Source organism: Uloborus diversus, chromosome 2 (assembly GCF_026930045.1).
Source record: "Uloborus diversus isolate 005 chromosome 2, Udiv.v.3.1, whole genome shotgun sequence".
In the NCBI taxonomy this organism is placed as follows: Eukaryota; Metazoa; Arthropoda; class Arachnida; order Araneae; family Uloboridae; genus Uloborus; species Uloborus diversus.
Genome location: NC_072732.1, coordinates 48,232,836 through 48,252,467, shown reverse-complemented (window position 1 = coordinate 48,252,467; position 19,632 = coordinate 48,232,836). Strand labels below are relative to the sequence as shown.

The following is a 19,632-nucleotide window of genomic DNA, read 5'->3' as shown; positions in this document are numbered from 1 at the left end:
AATATTACAAGTTTGAGAAATTATTTCTTAAAAACATTTTATATGATTAAAGAAAACAAAAATTTTTGATTTCATTTTCTAAGTAGAAAAATATTATTGGTCAGAAACAGTGACATCACTTGAAAGACGTAGGCCAGGTGGTGAATAATACTAGCACGTGGGGTTTGCTATCTGTTATCGGTAAAGGGGTAGATAGCAATATTGATAAAGTCATTTTCTCAAATCGCCTCGATGTGTGTGTGTGGACGATCCGAAGTGCTGTGGGAATACGGTAGTTTTTTTCAACAGCCGAGTTGATTTGCGATATCACGGCATGCATACTGCAAATCGACGATGGGCAGCCAGCCGTATGCAGCGATTTCAAATAAAACATGCGTGTAATTGTAATTTTGTGAGATTGAGTTATAATTAACAATCCACTTATTACAATTTCATTCACTGTTTTTAAATAACTTCGCGATAGCTGGTACTTGAGGGATTTCACCCCAAAAAGGTTAGTCTTTTGTACTTAATTTTAGTCAGTATTTAGCTATAACTTAATTTGTCAAAATTTAGATTAAGTTTCTTAATTTAACGTATAGCTGTCCATTTGAATGTATCGTTCGAAAAGGATAAAGACTAAAATAAATGATATCGATTTTGTTAAAGAAATTAGTTGTTAAAGTAAAATATTATTGGGAAAATGAAATAGCCAAAGTGATTCTAATTCATGAAGGTTGAAAATTTTGTTTTATTCTAACAAGAGTGCTTGTATGAAAAAAAAAATAATAAAGTAAAACACTATGCGATAAAATGACTAAGTTAAATACTAATCAAAAAAAATAATTAATAGAGTTGATTAAATAAAATGATAAATTAAATGAAACTCTTGAAAAGCATATAAAGTGATGAAATGTAACTTGAGTGCGAAATTTGCTTACTGGAAAAAAATTAAATAAGTTGATTTTTAAAATCCATGAAAATTTCTTAATGATAAGTGTTTATTAATGCTAAGAGTAAATTGATTCCAAGTTTTGAAATGAATTTCAGTAAAAGTTATTTTTCGGTAAGTCTATTTTTAAAATTTGCTGACATGAAGTTTTGATACTCGACTTATAATTTTAACATTTCTTGGGTACTTCATTGATGTTTAACATTTTTGTGTTATGTGTTTTATTTTACCGTAGGTAAAAATAATTAAATAAAAGTGAAATTTATAAATTGTAATGAAAATTCTGTTAATGAAATTGGTTGGTTGTAAAGTAATATTTTGGAAAAGCTGTAATGAATGATAAATAGTAAAACGCAGTAAGTAAAATAGTAAAGTATGGTAAAGTAAAAATAAAATATTCAGAGGGGATTTAATTCATGAAAGTTGAAAATTTTGTTTTATTCCATCAAGAGTGTTTGCATGAAAAAAAAAAAAAAATAAAGAAAGGAAAATATGATTAACTTAAATATCGATGATAAAAAATAATTATTAGAGTTAATTAAATGAAATGCGATAAATTAAGTGAAACTCATGAAAAGCATATGTAGTGATAAAATATAACTTGAGTGGGAAATTTGGTTACAGTAAAAAATTATTTAAGAAGATAATTTTTTAAAATTCATGAAAATATTTGATAGTGATAAGTGTTAATTAATACGAAAAGTAAATTGATTGTAGATTTTCGAAAATTAAATGGATAAATGTATAAAAATAATAACGTATGTGATAATTTAAAATATTAACAATGAAAAAAGAATCAAAGACGATTAAATGAATCTAAATCGTAAATGAGTTGCTATTTTAGTAAACTCAAACTAGAGTGAAAAGCATTTTAGTAGGAACATGTTAAAATCTCTTGTGCTAAGAAAAATAAATAACTTTTAAGCATAATTTTGTAACTGGAATAAATGTATGATAAAATGATTAAGTTAAGTATTAATGAAAAAGTAATTATTAGAGTTAATTAAATGGAATGTGATAAATTCAATGAAACTCTTGAAACGTATATGCAGTGATGAAATGTAACTTGAGTGCGAAATTTGCTTACTGGAAAAAATTAATTAAGTTGATTTTTTAAAATCCGTAAAAATTTGTTAATGATAAGTGTTAATTACTACTAAGAGTAAATTGATTGCAAGTTTGACATGATTGCAAAAATTGAAGACATGATAACGTTTTGAAAAATTTGAAGGTTCGATTCCTGTCACTACTTGTGAAAAATTTCTAAGTTTAAAAATATCGGAAAAAAAAAACGATAAAGTAAAAACAAGCGAGAAAATGATCAAACTCTAAAATATACTAAAAAAAATCGAAATCACGAAAAAATAATCTAAGTCTGAAATGCTTGAAATTAGTTAAAGACTAAAAAGTTAAGAAAATAGTTAAAGACTGAAAATAATTGAAAAACGCTAAAATAGTGAAAAAAAAAAAAAAAATCAAAGTGCTAAATGACAGGAAAAAACGTTAAAGTTCAAAATGTGTGAAAGAATATTTAAGTTAATTATTTCTTTGAAAATTTAACAAGTAAGAAAAAATATTTTGTTGTATGAAAGTCAAAAAAAAATTAGTTAAGAAAATTATTTCTTCGAAATTTTTACAAGTTAGAAAAAATATTTGTAAATTTGACAAAGAAAAATGAAATTAGTTAAGAAAATTTAACAAGTTAGAAAAAAATAAAAATGATAAAGTTTGAAATGCATGAAAAAGAAAATCAAAGTTTAAAATATATTTCAAGTCCACAAAGCATTGAACCAAATCTAAAATCTCGAATGGGTTGTATTTAAATAAATCTTTACTTAAGTGAAAACTTTGTTATTATGAAAAATAATAATAATGATGATAGTTTCAATTATGAGCTGAAATACAGTTAATGATATGCCATGATTAGTACTAAAGAGTGAATTAACTGATGGTTTTAAAATTAATTTAATTGTAATATTCGTTGTCATGGTACAGATTCACATTAAGACTGAAAGAGTAATGAAAAATATAGCATAGTGGTTAGCATACGTTTTTGCTAACTCAAAGTTTGGGTGTTCGATTCCCAACTTCAACACTCTGTAAAAATAAAAATAATTAAATTCGTAGAAATAAAAAATCAACCTCTCAATAGATGGCGCCACCGACGTTAAACATAGCATAAGTTAAAACATAGCAACAAGTGTTGCCAACCGAAAACTAAAAACTCTGGTTGTCATGACAACAAGTGTTGCCATTCCAAAACCGAAACTCAAACAAGTGTTGCCATCCAAAAAGTAAAAACTTTGTGGATACCATGACAACAAGTTCAAAATATTCTAAGTCCGAAAACGCGGGAAAAATATCTAAAACGCGGGAAAAACCCTCGTCACCTTCTACGGGTTCTCGCGGCGGCCCCGGTCGTGGGGAGGGTCAACCCCAAGGTCGGGAGGGGGTGGGGAGGAAGTGGAGGAGGCGGTGGAGGCGGCATCAGGGAAGCGGAGGGATTGGGAGGCGGCTCATAGCCGCAGAGCCGCCTCTTGGGGCAGAACTCTCCTTTCCTCCCTACTGTAGTCCTCATCAAAATAAACCTGTGCAATAAGCACCAAAAGAAAGAAAGTCTACTAACTCGATTTTCATCTCTAATATGTTGTTTTTGTCGTAATTCAGGGAACTGAGTTTCGCGACTTGTACTTTCTTGGCAGGCTTTTTTAGGTTTGCGAGAAAGATATGACTGACGACGTTTCCTAGCTCGCGTCATCATGAGTTATACAGGCTGTTTATATAGCTGTGCTGTGATTGACTTAAGTTCGTGCAATTTTGCCGAAGGTCAAGCACATGTAGCTTTAAGACGAAGCCGAGTTAGGTCCCTAGAGGGACTAATTATCAGTAGTTTAAACCACCGAAAGTTATTTAATAAACCTCACGATACAAACTCTCTCATGGAATGACAAAATTGCGAAATGTACCGTCATATAATCATAATAACTAAGTCATTATGATTATATGACGGTACATTTCGCTAGGGTTTGTTTTTCAATTCGGTCCTATTTTCGGGGAGAACATGATTTAAACGTATAATATAACGTCTGATAATAATGTAATCAGAACTTTAAAGGCGTTGTCAACTTCTTTAAAGATATAATTGTTGAAGGTTGAAAAACATTTGTCGACGTTAAAAGATATTCTTGAAAGTTTAAAAGCTTTGACATTTGAAATATTATTTTTAAAGCTCGTTTGCAATAACAAAGATAAATTATAATCTTTTGACTAGACAAGCTTAGAACATTAATAGCTGACTCTACGTTAATTATCATTTTTTATGTTATGTATTTTGAAGTCTAAACGTTTTCCATTACTTCCCTTTTTACCAAAATCTTGTTTTACTTGGAAAATTCGATTCTGTCCCATTATATATTTCTAGAAGCCATTCAGAGGTCTCAATCGATAAAGTGTGACGTCATCAGGGCGGATGCAAATAATTACGTTTAATCCGCCGGAGAATATTCTGAGCATACGGGAAGTCCATCTGGTTGTTATTGGATATTAAACTGTCAATCGTTTAAAAAAACATGATTCTTTTATAAGCAACAAACGTTCATTTATGGTTTGTTATCTTTGTGATTTGATCTTTCCTTAATATTGTATTTTAAGTGTGATAGGAATTTATAAAGGGGGAAAATGTTGAAATAATTAAAAATCAAGTAGTGCTGTCAAAAACCTTTCCTTGTTTTTTCTTTAATACTTTTTATTCTTCTTCAATACTTGGCAGTTTAGGGAAAATGATATTTGACTTTATTTTTTACATGTAATTATCCAATCTTTTTAATCTGCGGCCTCGTTTAAGGGGTAAAAGGCTAAAATATTAGTTGGAAACTAAGTAGTGTCACAAAAATATTTTTTTTTTTTTTTTTTTTCAAAACTTGTGTTTTTTCTTCAATGGTGAGGATTTTAAATATGATCATTCACATTTTGCATGCAATGCTTTAATTCTTTTAATTTGCGGTCCAATATCAAAATTCCATTTCAATGATTGAAAAAAAAACCCCCTACAATTACATTACTTGCTTTCGTAGTACACATACATGATGGCTGAATGACTTCGGAGCGTTTCGGTTTTAATTTACAAGATAGCAGAAAAGCGTAAAGAACTAATTACTTTGTTTTTGTGAGAGTATAGATACGTGATTCCAAACTTCTTCAAACAAAGTAATTAGTAAATAACTGTTCAATTCATGTTCACAAAAGCAGACAGGAATCCCATTACAAGGAAGATCATTTACACGACATAAGGAAAGTTCAGCGAAATGTCTTTATAAAAGTAATCACCTTTTTCAGGAAACTGTTTTGTTCATGACATGAAAAGAAATCATTAAGGTTTTTTTCTGCCATTCTTTTGAGCTTTTTAAAAAAATCTTTTTCTAAAAGGCATTTATGAATCATAAACAAATAATGTGTTTTACCTCTCTCGATTTGCGTCATTTACCGATGAGCTATACAGATTTGATTTCCTTGGCATAAATTAAAGGATATTATTAAGCATACAATTTTGGCGGTTGTCAGTTGTGCGGATATCGGCAATTTGGTGTGCGATAAGTCTCGGTAAGAAAATTCATTTTTCATGACATTTTTGCAATTCTTATACTGGTGTTGGTAAATACGTAACTGGTACAAGAATATTTAGACTATAATTTTGCTTTTGAGTTTTAGTTCTAATATTTTTAAATGTGTAATATTTCCTAATGGATTCTGAAACAGATTTTAATCAATTGAAAATGTCTGTTTCGCGTTGGATTTTAACTAATCTTTTTATTTATTTTTTCAAAAAATCATGTGATTAGAATAATTGATTTTTGTCAATTGGTTACACATATGCACCATGTTTATAGTTAGAGACGTACCGAGTAGCACTTTGGCCGAGTTACCGAGTACTCGGCCTTTCACTACTCGGCCGAGTTACCAAGTACCAATTATGTTTTAAGAAGAACCACCGACACACATGTGATGAATTTTGAACTTATTGGAATAGTAGCATAGACCTCCTTGTCCATAAAATAGTTTTTAAAACTAAATTCCGGCTGAAATTTAATTACGCATTATATTTAAACAATTTTGTTTGTGTCAAAAATTTTACAAAAAAATTATTTTTTAAATTAAAAATAAATAAATAAAAGGTATGATTAATCAAGTTGGAACTAAAACAAATTACATTGAAATCCCTCTAATGCGGACAATTTTTTTGTCCGCAATAGAGAGGGGTTTAATAATGTTATTTGCATAGGAACTGGGGAATTAAAAATTGTCCGCATAAGAGGGGTGTCCGTTAGGAGGGGTTTTACTGTATACCAATCAATTATAGTTCTAGTCCGCCAAACATAAATAATTTTTAAAAGCAGATAAAACAAATGTACAGGAACACTGCAGACACGTGTTTCGCCCCCCCCCCCCCCCCGTTACAAGGAACGTCTTTTTCAGTGCATAACATGTGAGCTAAAGAATGTAAAGACATACAACAAAAAAATCCGACTTTTGTCGGATGCCTTTAAATCCACGAGCTCCCATTTTGTGCATTAAAAAAGAAATTCCTTGTAACGCCAAAACACGTGTCTGCAGTGTTCCTGCATCGTGCTTTTAACATTGTTTTATTTAATTTTATTTTTTAAGCAAAGGTATTTTTATATTTTTTATAACTAATTTTTGTTTGTAGCAAAAATCCATTTTTAACATAAAAATTCCATATTTTCTATACTTACCTTTTTTGCATAATTTTTAATAAAAAAGTTTTATTAATTTTGGGGACATAAAAATAAAAATTTATTCCATTGAAGCATTACAAACTTCATTTTTCTCAAAATTTAAATTTGACTTATAAATTTTAATTGTAAATAATTGCAGAATATAATGCTTGCTCTTTTTTTTTTTTTATAAATTTTAGTATCTGTCTTGGACAATATTCAATTTTTTGCAACTACACGGTATTGGCCGAGTATCTGATCAGAATTTGGCCGAGTACCGAGTACTCGGCAAATTGGCCGAGTACCGAGTAGTTACCGAGTACTCGGTACGTCTCTATTTATAGTCATTAAATAACTGAAACGGATGTATAAAAGCTAAAGACATATTTTCCGCACTTACATAATGCACGCATATTAGCACATTCATATTTCTTTTGGCTGATGCTGCAAATATTAATTACAAGCAGTTTCGAATTTAATGAATTAAATTACAGTATTCTGAATTCCTACTCTTGAGTTTAACCCTCGTGGTAACAAATGAAGTATCCCTCAGTATGCTATACATTTGCATTTATGTTAAGTTTTATGACCACTAACTTCCGATTCTGAGGCAAGACCCAAGGCATGAGACTCAACAACGAAGAATGGTTGACTCGAAACCAGAGAAAAAACCTTAGATTTGAAAGCAAAGCATTGGAAAAAAAATCTCGTGACTTCATGTCTTTGATTCACGAAATGAAAGTCTTCACTCTCTCCATTTTTTCTCTTCTCAATGGTTCAGTCACACCCGCGACACGTACAAATGATATTTTTTTAGTACAAAAATGGTTTTAGAAAGTTAAAACGTTTTATATTATGAAACATAATGGTTCCCTACATCCAATAATATAAGAACTGAAGGCAAAACTTCCAAGATTCCGGGAATAAAGTGCAAATACAGTCGGAACCCGATTTAACGAACCTCTATTTAGCGAATTTTGCGATTGAACGTATTTTTCTTTTTTCCCAGACTAAAATGAATGCAAAACTTCTATTTACCGAATAACAAACCCCGAATTAACGAATTATTTTAGCAGCCGAAAAAAAAGTCTTCTGTTAATTTGAGTTAGGGAATATTAGATTGTTTTCCAAATGTTTTATCCATATTGTCCGAAATAAGAAAAGGAATTTTCCTGGAACCAGCAATTTTTGACGGGCGAGGGGGCAACCAACGAATATTGATTCTGATGCAGAAAAGCGATAAATTCCCATTAAAACTTACTTTTTCAAATGCTTTACATGGCCTGGAAACTGAAAACATATCTCATGCGGCAGGTTGCACATATGATATAGTATTTTCTTCTCTCCATAAAGTCGAAAGAGAACTATTTCGAGTCAAGTATCAAAGAAATTGTCAAACATCTATTAGTCACACGGAGTTTTATTCGAAATATGTTACTTAATTTTGAGCTACATCATCAGCTTCTGCGATAGAAGTACCATCCGCTTTGAATTCTTTAACTAAGTTTTATAGCATATTTACTTTGCTCGTGACTAGTGACCTTCTCTAGACTCGTGACAACTTAAGCTCTACCGCAAAGTTGAAAGTTCTGATTTCGGACTATTGTAGACCATTGTAAACTGAGCAAGGTCACGGAAACCAATTAAATTGAACGATGTGTCGGATTGTTTAGTTGTGTGTATTCTGTCAAACTTCAGTTTCATTTACACAACCTTGATTTCCAAGAAGACATTGTTGAATTCTACCATTACATAAGAATAATTAAGACTTTGGTAGACTGATAAGAATTTGCGTTCGGATTGTGTTACTCGCTTGACTTTTATTTCTAAATCTAGTTTAACAAGTGTTTCACATATGCCACTGCTAACTCGTTCTCTGTAAAAACTTGATTACACTTCTGACAGTCCTCAGATACAGGATATATATATACAGGATCTTTGTTGCCGTTACTGATGTTATGAATTCTGTGTAGTAAGTTCTTACTTTTTGCTATTTTTAGCCTGTTATAGCCAGGGGTGGATACATAAAAATCTTTTGGAGGGGGCCCGGGAAATTTAAATAGCACCCCCTAAAAATATCTTTATTATTATCTTATTTAAAATCTTTTTTTTTTTTAGGATCCCTTCAGGCTAGTGATCTACTTCTAAGAACATAAATATTATGCGCTAATATACTTTGAATGTTGACGTAAAACCATCTTCAACGTCCAGTTAAATACTAAACCCAATATAATGTCACCGAGATGCTATACAGTGAGCGGTTTTAATTACGGAACATTGTCATAATGATTACATTTCGAAGGCAAGGTTATTCAATAAACCCATATACCCGTATCCCATTTGAGTTTTTATAAATTTTATATTTTAATTATAAAATATTATTTAAGAAAATCATAGCTATTAAACGTATAAGTTTTCTTTCGAGAATTCAGGACTATTTCTGTGTGAAATTCAAAGCAGTTGCTGATTTGTTCTTGAAGCCATGGTACAGTGAAGATAACATAGTCATCACATGCCGTTTCCATTAATATCATGGTTTTCCCCAGGAAACTACTATATGATTTCTTTTATTTTGCAGTTTTATAAGCTGAAAAACAAATCTATCATTTCGCAGATAACTTCGTGGATCAAAATGACTCTTTTAGGTGCGTCAACACATTTTTTGAAGAATGTTAATTATTGATTCCATCAAAGAATAATTAATGAACGAATCGCGATATTGCGTTCTCTTGAATTCGAAACCAGCCAGTTAAATGTATTCTGCCACTCTGGGTCTCTGACTCAAGTATCACTACTTTAGCAAATAAAAATGCTTTTATTTAAAATATGTTCTGTGTTCTTTTTAATTAACTATATTTTAAAAAATGCTTTTGAAGTCGATTAAAAAATAATGAATAAAATAGTTAAATAAATTTATCCTTTTGGGGAAGATTTAGTTATTAAATTAACACATTTAAAAACAAATTAAGCTATAACCAGTAGCGGATTTTAGAGGGGGGCACGTGCCCCCTGAGCGCCCCCCCAAAATCCGCTACTGGTTATAGCTTAAATTTTTTTAAATGTGTTAATTCAATAGCTAAATTGATAGTCAAGAGTTCATATCTTTCTTGAGATTTAAAGGAAGTAGTGGAACACTTGATTCATAAGTTCAAGTGAGCTAGTGAGTTTTTTGCTTCTGATCAGACGTATATAATTTGTGATCTTGTTTCGACTGTTTAACTGATTTGGTTCAGCGCTTTTTTTTAATTGTAAGGTTGTTTTGTTTCCTTTGATTAATTTTACAAAATGTAATTTGGTAATTTGTAAAAAAAAGTTTGAAGAGCTGTTTATTTGAGTAAAAACGACAACAACGTACATAAAGTACAAATAAAGTTACTTTATTTGTACTTTATGCACGTTGTTGTCGTTTTTACTCATTCCATAGTACAAAGTTTTCGACTGCTTTTTTACAAGCTGTTTATTTCTTTTCCTTGGTATTTTTAGCTTGACTTTCCCGAAGGAAAAACGAGAGAAAGAGATAACGCTTAATATATTGTGAAACTGTTGCTGAGAAATCAAAATGAGTTAGATAATATAATTAAATATTTAAAAACAAGCTTAAAAGTAGGGAGATGGGGAGAGAGGAGGGGGGGGCTTAAAACCTCATCCCCATGCTTTAGTTTCCCAGAAGAACTTGTCATTGGCTTGTTATTATTATTATACATGGTCATTTTGAAATTGTGTTCTTTTAATGTAGTAACTAGCTTTTTTTACCCTCGGGCCACACCTCTTGTTAAGATGATTCTCGCGTGCGAGAACAAATATATAAGTTAATTATATTGTTTATTTATTCTTCTAGATAGCATGGGAAAACAGGGAAAATTAAAGATCATTATAATCATCATTACTATACTGATACTAAATTTGCATCTGCTTTTTAGAAACTAATTTATGATTACATAGTTTCAAATTTGCAACAATCGTTCCCTTCCGAAAAAAGATGATCAATAGTGAAGGAAGGATTTAGAATATACTTTTCGTTTCGTAATATTTAACACGACGAGTAGGCCGCATGGATCAGCTTGTGGTCCACATATGGGCGTAGATTGGGCAACATTGTGTATTGCTTTGAAAAAGAACAGTCTCATCTGTTTCTTGGGCCTCAACAAGCAACCACAAACCATTACTCATCTAGGCATTTCAATTTTATTGAGGTACACTGATATGTCAACGTGTATAAGTTACTGTGAAAGTCCGAATTCTGGTACGTGTCGACATTAGCCTGAGAATATCAACATTCACATTCCAAAGACAGCAACGAAAGACCGAATATTTCTGGTGAATCACATCTGAAAGTCGACATTCTCCGATTTTGGTCTTTCTCGGTAACATACAAAAACTCAAATATATCTGATTTATTTTTCTTCCCGCAGGACTTTTTGTAAAAACAAGGGAAAATGCCGCCTCTTTCCTGCACAAGTGTTGCTGCCAAGCAGGCGGACCCCCAGTCTGCAATAGCTGAGGAAGTTAAGACTGCTTCAGAACTGTCTGCTGGTGAAGACAGAAAGGTTGAAGATGAAGCACAAATGCCAGAAAAGACAATAAACGAGAACATTGACCAAATCATTTCCAAAGATAACGCTTCATCCCATCAGGAGCCGACAGTTCCTCTGAAAATAGTCTGGCGCAATGTCATCTTGTTTGCTTATTTGCACCTACTAGCCCTTTGGGGATTCTGCCGAATGTTCACATCAGCAAAATGGCAGACGAATATATTTGGTAAGAAGCTTATTTTTTAATTTTGTGTGTTCGCGTGTGTGTTAATCCAGAAATGTCAACCAGAAATAAGCTTCCTATAAGTTGAAAATGAATTTTAAAGACACTTTTAAACGCTTAGAAAATTTGATTTATAACTGTAGGTAGATAATATTTTGATACAATTACATAAATTTGTAAATAGTTTGAAACTTAAAATTTTAGCTTGATGCTCATGCAAGGTATAAGAAAATGGCTGTGTGGCAGGCTTGCTCCTGACGTTCTTAAATTTATTCTTTTAACTACTCGGGACTCTATTATGTTCGTAAAATTCGAAAAATATAGAATGGTTCTCTCAAAAACACCTAAATTAGGCAATAATTTAACTTAACAATTTCTAGCTCGGATTCAACCTGCACGTTTAAGTTTCCTGTAAATAAACGACAACCATTAATAATCCGGAAAAGTACTCAATTCATTTTGCAGCTAATTTTCCTGTTATCGTTTTTTATTCCCTTAGATGTCTCAAACTACTTTTCCGTACAGTAGTTAAATCATTTTTTAAAATATTTAAATTAGTGTTGTTGCGGTTCATTGTGCAAATGTCGACGAACGTTTTGTTGATTTGTCTTCTGTTTTTGTTTTCAGCATTTATTTTGTACATATTTTCCGGCATGGGAGTCACTGCCGGCGCACACAGACTATGGGCACATCGTTCCTACAAAGCCAGACTGCCGCTTAGGATATTCTTGGCTTTTATATACACTGTTGCATTTGAGGTAAGTTAATTTAGTTGATTGGTATGATAAATACAACTGTAGGGGGGTTGATGTGAAACGAATATTGCGGCATATGTTAGCAATGAAGTTTCATTAAATGCAGAGTCGGGTATACAGGGCGGGGGGGGGGGGTCTTAGGTATCAACCTCCCCCCTTGAAAAGTTCTTTTTGACATTTAAATGGTCGTTTTTTTTTTTATTTGCAAAGAATATTGTTCCAAAACTCAAATGTCTTTCATATGTATATTAATTGCATAAAACGCTTTCTTAATAGATAACCCGACGACTTGAACATTAGCACAAATAGCGCAAAGTTCCGCATAAGTTTTTAAAACCTTCCCGAAATTATTTTCTGGATACGGCCCTGATTAAATGCAAACAAATAATTATTCATCATATTTATGTTTATTCAATTGTATGGCGTAGTTATAAGGCTCTAAATTTCTTAGCAGTATATATTTTTTTCTTTTAACTGCTGAATTTCATTGTCTTGGCCTGAACAAACACCTCTTTCCCATGTTACATGTTTTTGATTTAAAAACATCAATGTCGAACGACTCAAAAATACCATACAGTTAAAAATTTGAGTCCTAATCAAAATGATGTATGTGCGTCGAACAAACTTTATTGGAAATAGCTAATGACATTAGCTTTGAAAATGCAATAACACTTATTTTTTATTTAAAATTTTTGATTTGAGAATTTTGGCAATGGGGTCGTTTCCTTCAGTCATAAGTACCACTTTTAGTCACTGAAATCGATAGAATAAGCAACAAAATAACATGGCCCCAGAAAATACTTTCCTTTTCCCAACAGTTATTTTTTAATTAATTTCTTTTTAATGTCCTAGTTTTCAAACAACGCGTCATCTTGTTGACGTCATAAATGATGCTCTTTGGCGGATCTTTCTACCGCATTTCCACGCTATGATAATCAAGAAGCGAACTAAAATTGCGCTCTACGCTTGCTATCCACCAAATCGTTGCCAATACACATGAGTCAAGATGCGAATTGAATATTTTGCTCTGTAAATGGAAACACAGTATGGCATTCCATCATTTGTGATATCATCGGACAGAAGCATAAACATTAAAAACGCGCCGAGTTAAGTAATTTTTTAAAAATGTTAAACAAATTATTTAAAAATTGGTCAGATCTAATGTTTTTAAGCATGCTCTTTCAGAAAAAAAATACTTTTAAAATTTTGGAAACGACCCCATTGTTCAAAAGAGCAATTGAAAAAACTTCAGTTTTACCTCACACGTGAGGAATTAGATCCTTTTTTTTTATCTATAATAAATTCACTAAAACAAGAACAGCTCGCTTTTTTTTTTTTTTTTTTTTTTGGAAACAAATAACGTGGAAACAAAAAAAATTCTTATGTTAAAAATCTTTATTTTATGTCAAAGGTTCGGTTTGTGTATTGATGTTTATAGATTAGATACTTAAGCTTCAGAAGTAAATATTTGATCATAAATACTTTTTCTTAATAAAGTTCCCTTTTTAACCTTTTTTGACTTTAAAAACATCTTTCAACGAAAACGTGTACTGTTAATTGGAATGGGGTTTCTCATGTAAAATGAAATGAAGTAAGCGAACTTATAAAAAAAAATATTGTACTATATCTATTTTCGATGACTTGATCTAAATAGCAAAATACGTATTTGCAAGGTTTCCCCAATTACTTGAAAACTTATATCTTAAATCCAAAGTAATCATAAGAATTTTCGATGTAATATATTATTTCTTCCCTTTGAAAAACTAATATTTGTAATCGCGGAAACGGTGTCTAGACGTTATATAAGGGTTGCCCAAATGAAAAGTGGATGCGTGCGATTACGTCAGTATGAATGATTCGATTACAGCACCACTGCACAAATATATAAAGAGTGGTATGAGGTATGCATCTCAGATGCCGTTCAGCGGTGAAACCTGTTTGCAGTAGAGGAAATGGTACTAAAGAAAAGTCGTGCTATCCATGGATGCGTCCAGATCGACATGGGATCTGCGGAGGCCAAGCAAACATCGCAATAACCAGTGATTCCATTGCCTTCGATAACGAAATAATCCCAGCTAATCGAAGGATTAAGACCCGTAAAATCAGTGACGAACTCAACCTGAGTAAGCGAACGGTAACCACAAACAACCCACCCACATGTCTTTCAGGAAACCCAAACGACAAAAACAAATTCGGTTGGGGAGTATTGGAGCCCCCCCCCCCCCCCCCCCCCGTATAGCCCGGACTTGTCTCCCTGTGACTTCCACATCTTTGGGCCACTTAAGAGAGCATTACTGGGGAAATTTTTCCATTCGGACGATTTAATGAAGGAAGCCATGCAGGACTTCCTCAGGAATCAGCCCCGATCTTTCTACAGCAAAGTCATCGCTGATGCCGCAACGCTGGGACCTGTTTCAACGCCCATGGCGATTTCTTTTGATTTACATTAAAAGTATTAGTTTTATTCAACTTGTTCACTTTTCATTTGGGCAACCCTTTTTTCTTAGCCTAGGAGTTCTGAAAATTGTTATCTGTTGTAAACTCGTTCGGAATTCTGAAAATCGTTATCCGTTGTAAACGCGTTTGTATTTGGTTTTGCTTTAATATTCATTTTTGCCACTTATTCGACTTCGTTTTGATGAATGCAACCAATTTTTATAAGAAGATGATATTGCTGTTTTTCCCCCCTAATACGGCATACAGTAATTAAAATTTTGAACGTTAAAATTAATTCGTCATACCACCTTCCCTGCATTACTTACACATAACATTATTAACTAGACTTGTTATTATTTAAACTAGAAATTCGCCCGTCAAGACATGACGGGTGAAAATTGCTTCTACATTTTAACGAAGCAATAGCCTGTTTGATCATATTTTGATAGTTGAAATTTTAACCCTAACTCCAGTGGATTAACCCTAAACTCCAGTAGATCAAGTTCATTGTTTTGATCACTTTTTCGTTTCTTCATTCTCCTGAAATGACTGTCTTACCAGTAAAACAGTTAAGCTATCGGATCCAGTTAAGCCTTGTAAAATAAAGCATTTCAATGCACATCATATCATGCTGTGGTGCGAATTTCATTGTTGATGACTTCAAGAGCGTTACTTAATCATTCGTTATTATATATATATGAGGATTTCATAGAAACTGAACAAATGCGTGTTAAATATACATTCAATATACCAGACAGCCCGGTTATCACAGTTAGAGACTGCAGTTTCGTTCTTATTAAAACTCTACAGTCTAGCATAGTGAATAGCCGAGCCCGAGGCAGATGTCTTTCAAAGATGAGTGATTACTTTACAAAATATAACCATACATTTACAAAAATGTAAATCTTGTAACAAGAAGGACATGGGAAATAAGTCTTTTTTTTTTTTTCTTGCAGAATGACATCTTCGAATGGGCCCGAGACCACAGAGTGCATCACAAATATTCCGAAACTGACGCCGATCCTCATAATGCCAAGAGAGGTTTCTTCTTCGCCCATATTGGCTGGCTTCTTTGTCGCAAGCATCCTGAAGTTATCAAAAAGGGAAAAGCTATCGATTTGAAGGACTTGCTGGAGGACCCAGTTGTCAGATTTCACCGAAGGTAAAAGTCGTTGCACTGTATTATTAATCATTAAATCGCACTGCGTCGCGTTTAGAACTTAATGAAGTTAATTATTGTTCGTTTTGTAATGATTTATTACTTTAGAATTTTCCATAGTTTAGGAAAGTGGTTTGTTGTGATTCTACATTTACTAAAACAATCAAATTTTGTTTCATTCTAAGGGAGAGATTTTTTTCTAAATTTTCATCTTCAGCTTAAACCTGTGAGCCGTTGCACCAAGAGTGGCTATCTGTAACTGGTCCTCAATGTGTGGCGCGCACTCCTAATTTCAAGGGAGGCGTGAATTAGTGTTACTTTTATCAACATTATCGCCGTTTTTTTAAGGTTTTAGTGCAGTTTCTATCTACATATATCTGTAATCTTTATTTGTAGCATTAGCAGGTATAAAGTCAAAATATATAGCAAAGATGAACATTAAAAGCGACCTGAGATGCGCTTCTTTACAAATTACAATTTCACCTACAAAAAGTTAATAGCGAACAGTGGTAATCCTCCTATTACTATTATAACGTGACATCCTTACCTTAATCCCAGATTACTTCAAAGTTATTTGTCGTTATTTTCATCTGTTCTAATAAGAATAAGTTCGAAATTAAACTATGTGTAGTAATATAAAATTTTGTTTACGAAATTATCGATAATTTTTTGAGCTATCCCAACATCTTCAGTTTCAAATTTTGATTTCACCCATTTAATACGGTGGTCTGGGGGGGGGGGGGACATATCTCAGAACGGTGTTCAAATGGGGACGCAGACCCTGAAAGGATGGAAACCTCTGATCTGAAGGAATACAACTGCAGAAATTTTACCAATTGCTAAAGAGGATTCTTGATCTCGTTGACTTAACTCGTTGACTAATTTTTTACATATGTGCTGATCTGTACACCAAGCATTATGAAGCAGATTGCAATAAGTACAATTACAGACGGGGATCTTTTTTCTGCGCATGTCGCACGAAACTCAACTGTGGCGTTAGATGAACATCGCTTGTCCATTTAGTAGCATTTTCCACAGAGCAATGCGGGGATATGGTTTAGTATTCAAACTATTGATGAAGCAAAATCTGTAATCAAATTTTAAGATTCCTCTAAATTATTAAAGGAACAAAATCTTAACATTAAAAATGCAGGGCTTGATTGCCCAAAAAGCTCGGGAAGCTTGAGCTTCTCTTCGGAATTTTCGGGGGCCAGAAAATGACTGAAAATCTGTGCTTAAGAATTGCAGTTTCAGTTTATTAAATGCAGTTCTTCAGAGATTGCTAACATTATTTCTTGTTCAATAAAATTTGGCCCATTTATATTACAATGCACGTTTATAGCGTTTGAATTTTTGACGTGATAAATCTATTTCAACAACTATCTACCCCTCTTCGCTAATAATTACAGTTTAAGCACATGTAATGTCCGGAAATTCTTTATGTGGGGTAGGAAGGAGGGGGAGGGGAAGAGAAAGAAATTATTCTGAATTTTGCAGGGTCACTTTTGAAAATAACCTTTATAGTAGAGTGAGTTTTGTTTGAATGTGCGTTGAATTTTTAGAGAACGTTTTCTAAAACAAATTTGCAGGGTTATGAAATGAGATGTAGTTTCCCTCAACTTCAGAAGTTTATAGGGTCCTGAATTAATGCTTGCTATTGGCAATAACATAATACGAGAGCTTAATTTTCTGACTAACACCTTTATATCTAATATTTTTACATTTGGGTTATTCAGCGCATATTTTTTATTTAAATTCATCAGCATTTATGTTCTCTAATACATTTAATGACTCTTGGTGAACGATATATTCGTGAGGAAAGCGTATGTGGACGTACTTGCACATAAGCAGTACACAAAAATAGTGTAGCAGCTTTTGAAGCATCTTTTTTACAAATTGAGTCAAAGGCTATAACCAAATTGAAAGCCAAGTAACGAAGTAATGTCGTTATAATGACTTTTTTTTTTTCGTGAGAGGCTTAATTCCGCAATTGCTTTGAAAATTACCTATATTTTTCAGGAAAAAAACAGACATCTTGCGGAACAGTTTAAAAATCAGTCAGAAATTGTCCTGTCATCCACAATGTTGAATATTATTTACTGTTTCAATCCTAGTTTATAATCTGTTATAAATACTTTTCTGCAAAATGTTTACTTTCAGTTTGTTTCATTTGCGTGGAAATGTGAAATGAAGTCCAAAATTATTTCTCCTTGCAGGTTCTATCTTCCATTGGTTCTTCTATGTTGTTTCGTATTCCCTACATTTGTTCCTGTCTACTTTTGGAAAGAAAGCTGGCTTAACGCCTTTTTGATTCCTACGTTATTCCGCTATTGCTTCACTCTCAACCAAACATGGCTTGTGAACAGCGCCGCTCACATGTGGGGATCCAGGCCCTACGATGTCCACATCAACCCTCGCGAAAATGCTCTTGTGGTCTTGGGGGCTGTCGGGGAAGGTTTCCACAATTACCACCACACATTTCCTTACGACTATGCCACGAGTGAATACGGTGTCAAGTACAATATCACAACAGCATTTATCGATTGTATGGCCTGGTTGGGTCTAGCATATGATCGCAAGACAGTGCCCAAAGCTACCATTAAGGCTCGAAAACTAAGAACCGGTCCCGACAGTCTTCATGAGGGAAGTGGTCATCAAGAAGTTGATCATTCCAAAGAAAATTAGGAATTCGAAAGAGGAAAAAAGGAAACTTGTTTGCCAGTTAGAATTTATATGTGTTGTTATACTGCAATCAGAAACCAATGAAACTTCGGCTCGAAGGGACTACTTTTGCTTCGCACAAGGTTGTAGTTGTGATCGGACCTCAAACTGTTTAGAGATCTTTCATGTTTAAATTTGATGTTATCTGGATTTTCAGTTCAGGAACTGATTTATGAACGAAAATATTATTTTTTTTTTGTCCGGTGGTATTTATCTGTGGAAAATTTCATCAAATGATGTTTATGCAGGTGAAAACAGATACGTTTGAAAGTTTAATAAAATTTATTGTTAAGTTGCATTTGTTTCTACTTTATTACTTCTCATTGAGCCAAAAAAAGAAAAAAAATCTGATAAAAATAGTCAAATACAAAAAGCAAATCTGAAGTAACTTTCGTGTAAAACTGATAAACGTTTTTTAATTGATACCAGTAAAACCTGTGAAGTTGACCACCTGTCTAAGTTGACCGCTTTTTTCAGGCACGGTATTAGCCCTATATCATATAAATGAACCTTTGTAAGTTGACCACCTGTTTAAGTTGACCATTAAGATAGTGCACTGCAAGTGGTCAACTTAAACAGGTTTCACTGTAGTAAGTTTAATTCATAACATATATCGGATAATATTATATAAGTTAGGTTTTTTATGGGTGCAATCCTCGACAAGTTAACTATGAACTCGTTGCTTATAAATTTATTTATAAGCTCATGCTAATTTTCCTATTTTTACGAAAGTAAATTGAAACCTCATGGAATGGACACGTGCGAGTTTCTGCTTCCAGGATGACGTCAGAGACTTGTTTCCCCCCCCCCGTTTCAGCGGAGAGGCTGCGAAACTATAAGTTCAAAGAGATGAACCCGATCCCTTACTACTTCCTACAGGGTTCGTACGCGTCATGGAAATCCTGGAAAGTCATGGGAAAAAAATAAACAAGTTTCAGACCTGGAAAAGTCATGGAAAATTAATATTTTCATTACAAGTCATGGAAAAATGTCTTGGGCAGAAAGAAAGTAACAATAGCAAAAAAACGCAAGAAATATTGAAGGATTTAGTAATATTGCATATAAATTGAACGATCTCAAAAACAAATCCGCGTTTTAGAATCCAATTTCATCCGCTTCTGTAACAGCCGCTCGCCTTTTTTT

At 33.0% G+C, this 19,632-nt stretch overlaps 1 protein-coding gene across 2 annotated transcripts in view; it reads left to right on the top strand.

Annotated features, from left to right (window-relative positions):
- LOC129235117 (acyl-CoA desaturase-like) overlaps nt 1–18,787 on the top strand; it is a 36,114-nt gene extending 17,327 nt beyond the window's left edge. The window contains exons 1-5 of one of the 2 annotated variants that reach the window (XM_054868805.1): nt 5,396–5,530; nt 11,076–11,421; nt 12,046–12,176; nt 15,566–15,771; nt 17,985–18,787. In XM_054868805.1, coding sequence (XP_054724780.1) covers nt 11,100–11,421; nt 12,046–12,176; nt 15,566–15,771; nt 17,985–18,453 — 1,128 coding nt within the window. In that variant the 5' untranslated portion in view covers nt 5,396–5,530; nt 11,076–11,099 and the 3' untranslated portion in view covers nt 18,454–18,787. Of the gene's footprint in view, nt 1–5,395; nt 5,531–11,075; nt 11,422–12,045; nt 12,177–15,565; nt 15,772–17,984 lie in introns of those variants that run through there. The other variant, XM_054868806.1, reaches the window with a different exon arrangement.
- The last annotated feature ends 845 nt before the right edge of the window (nt 18,788–19,632 follow it).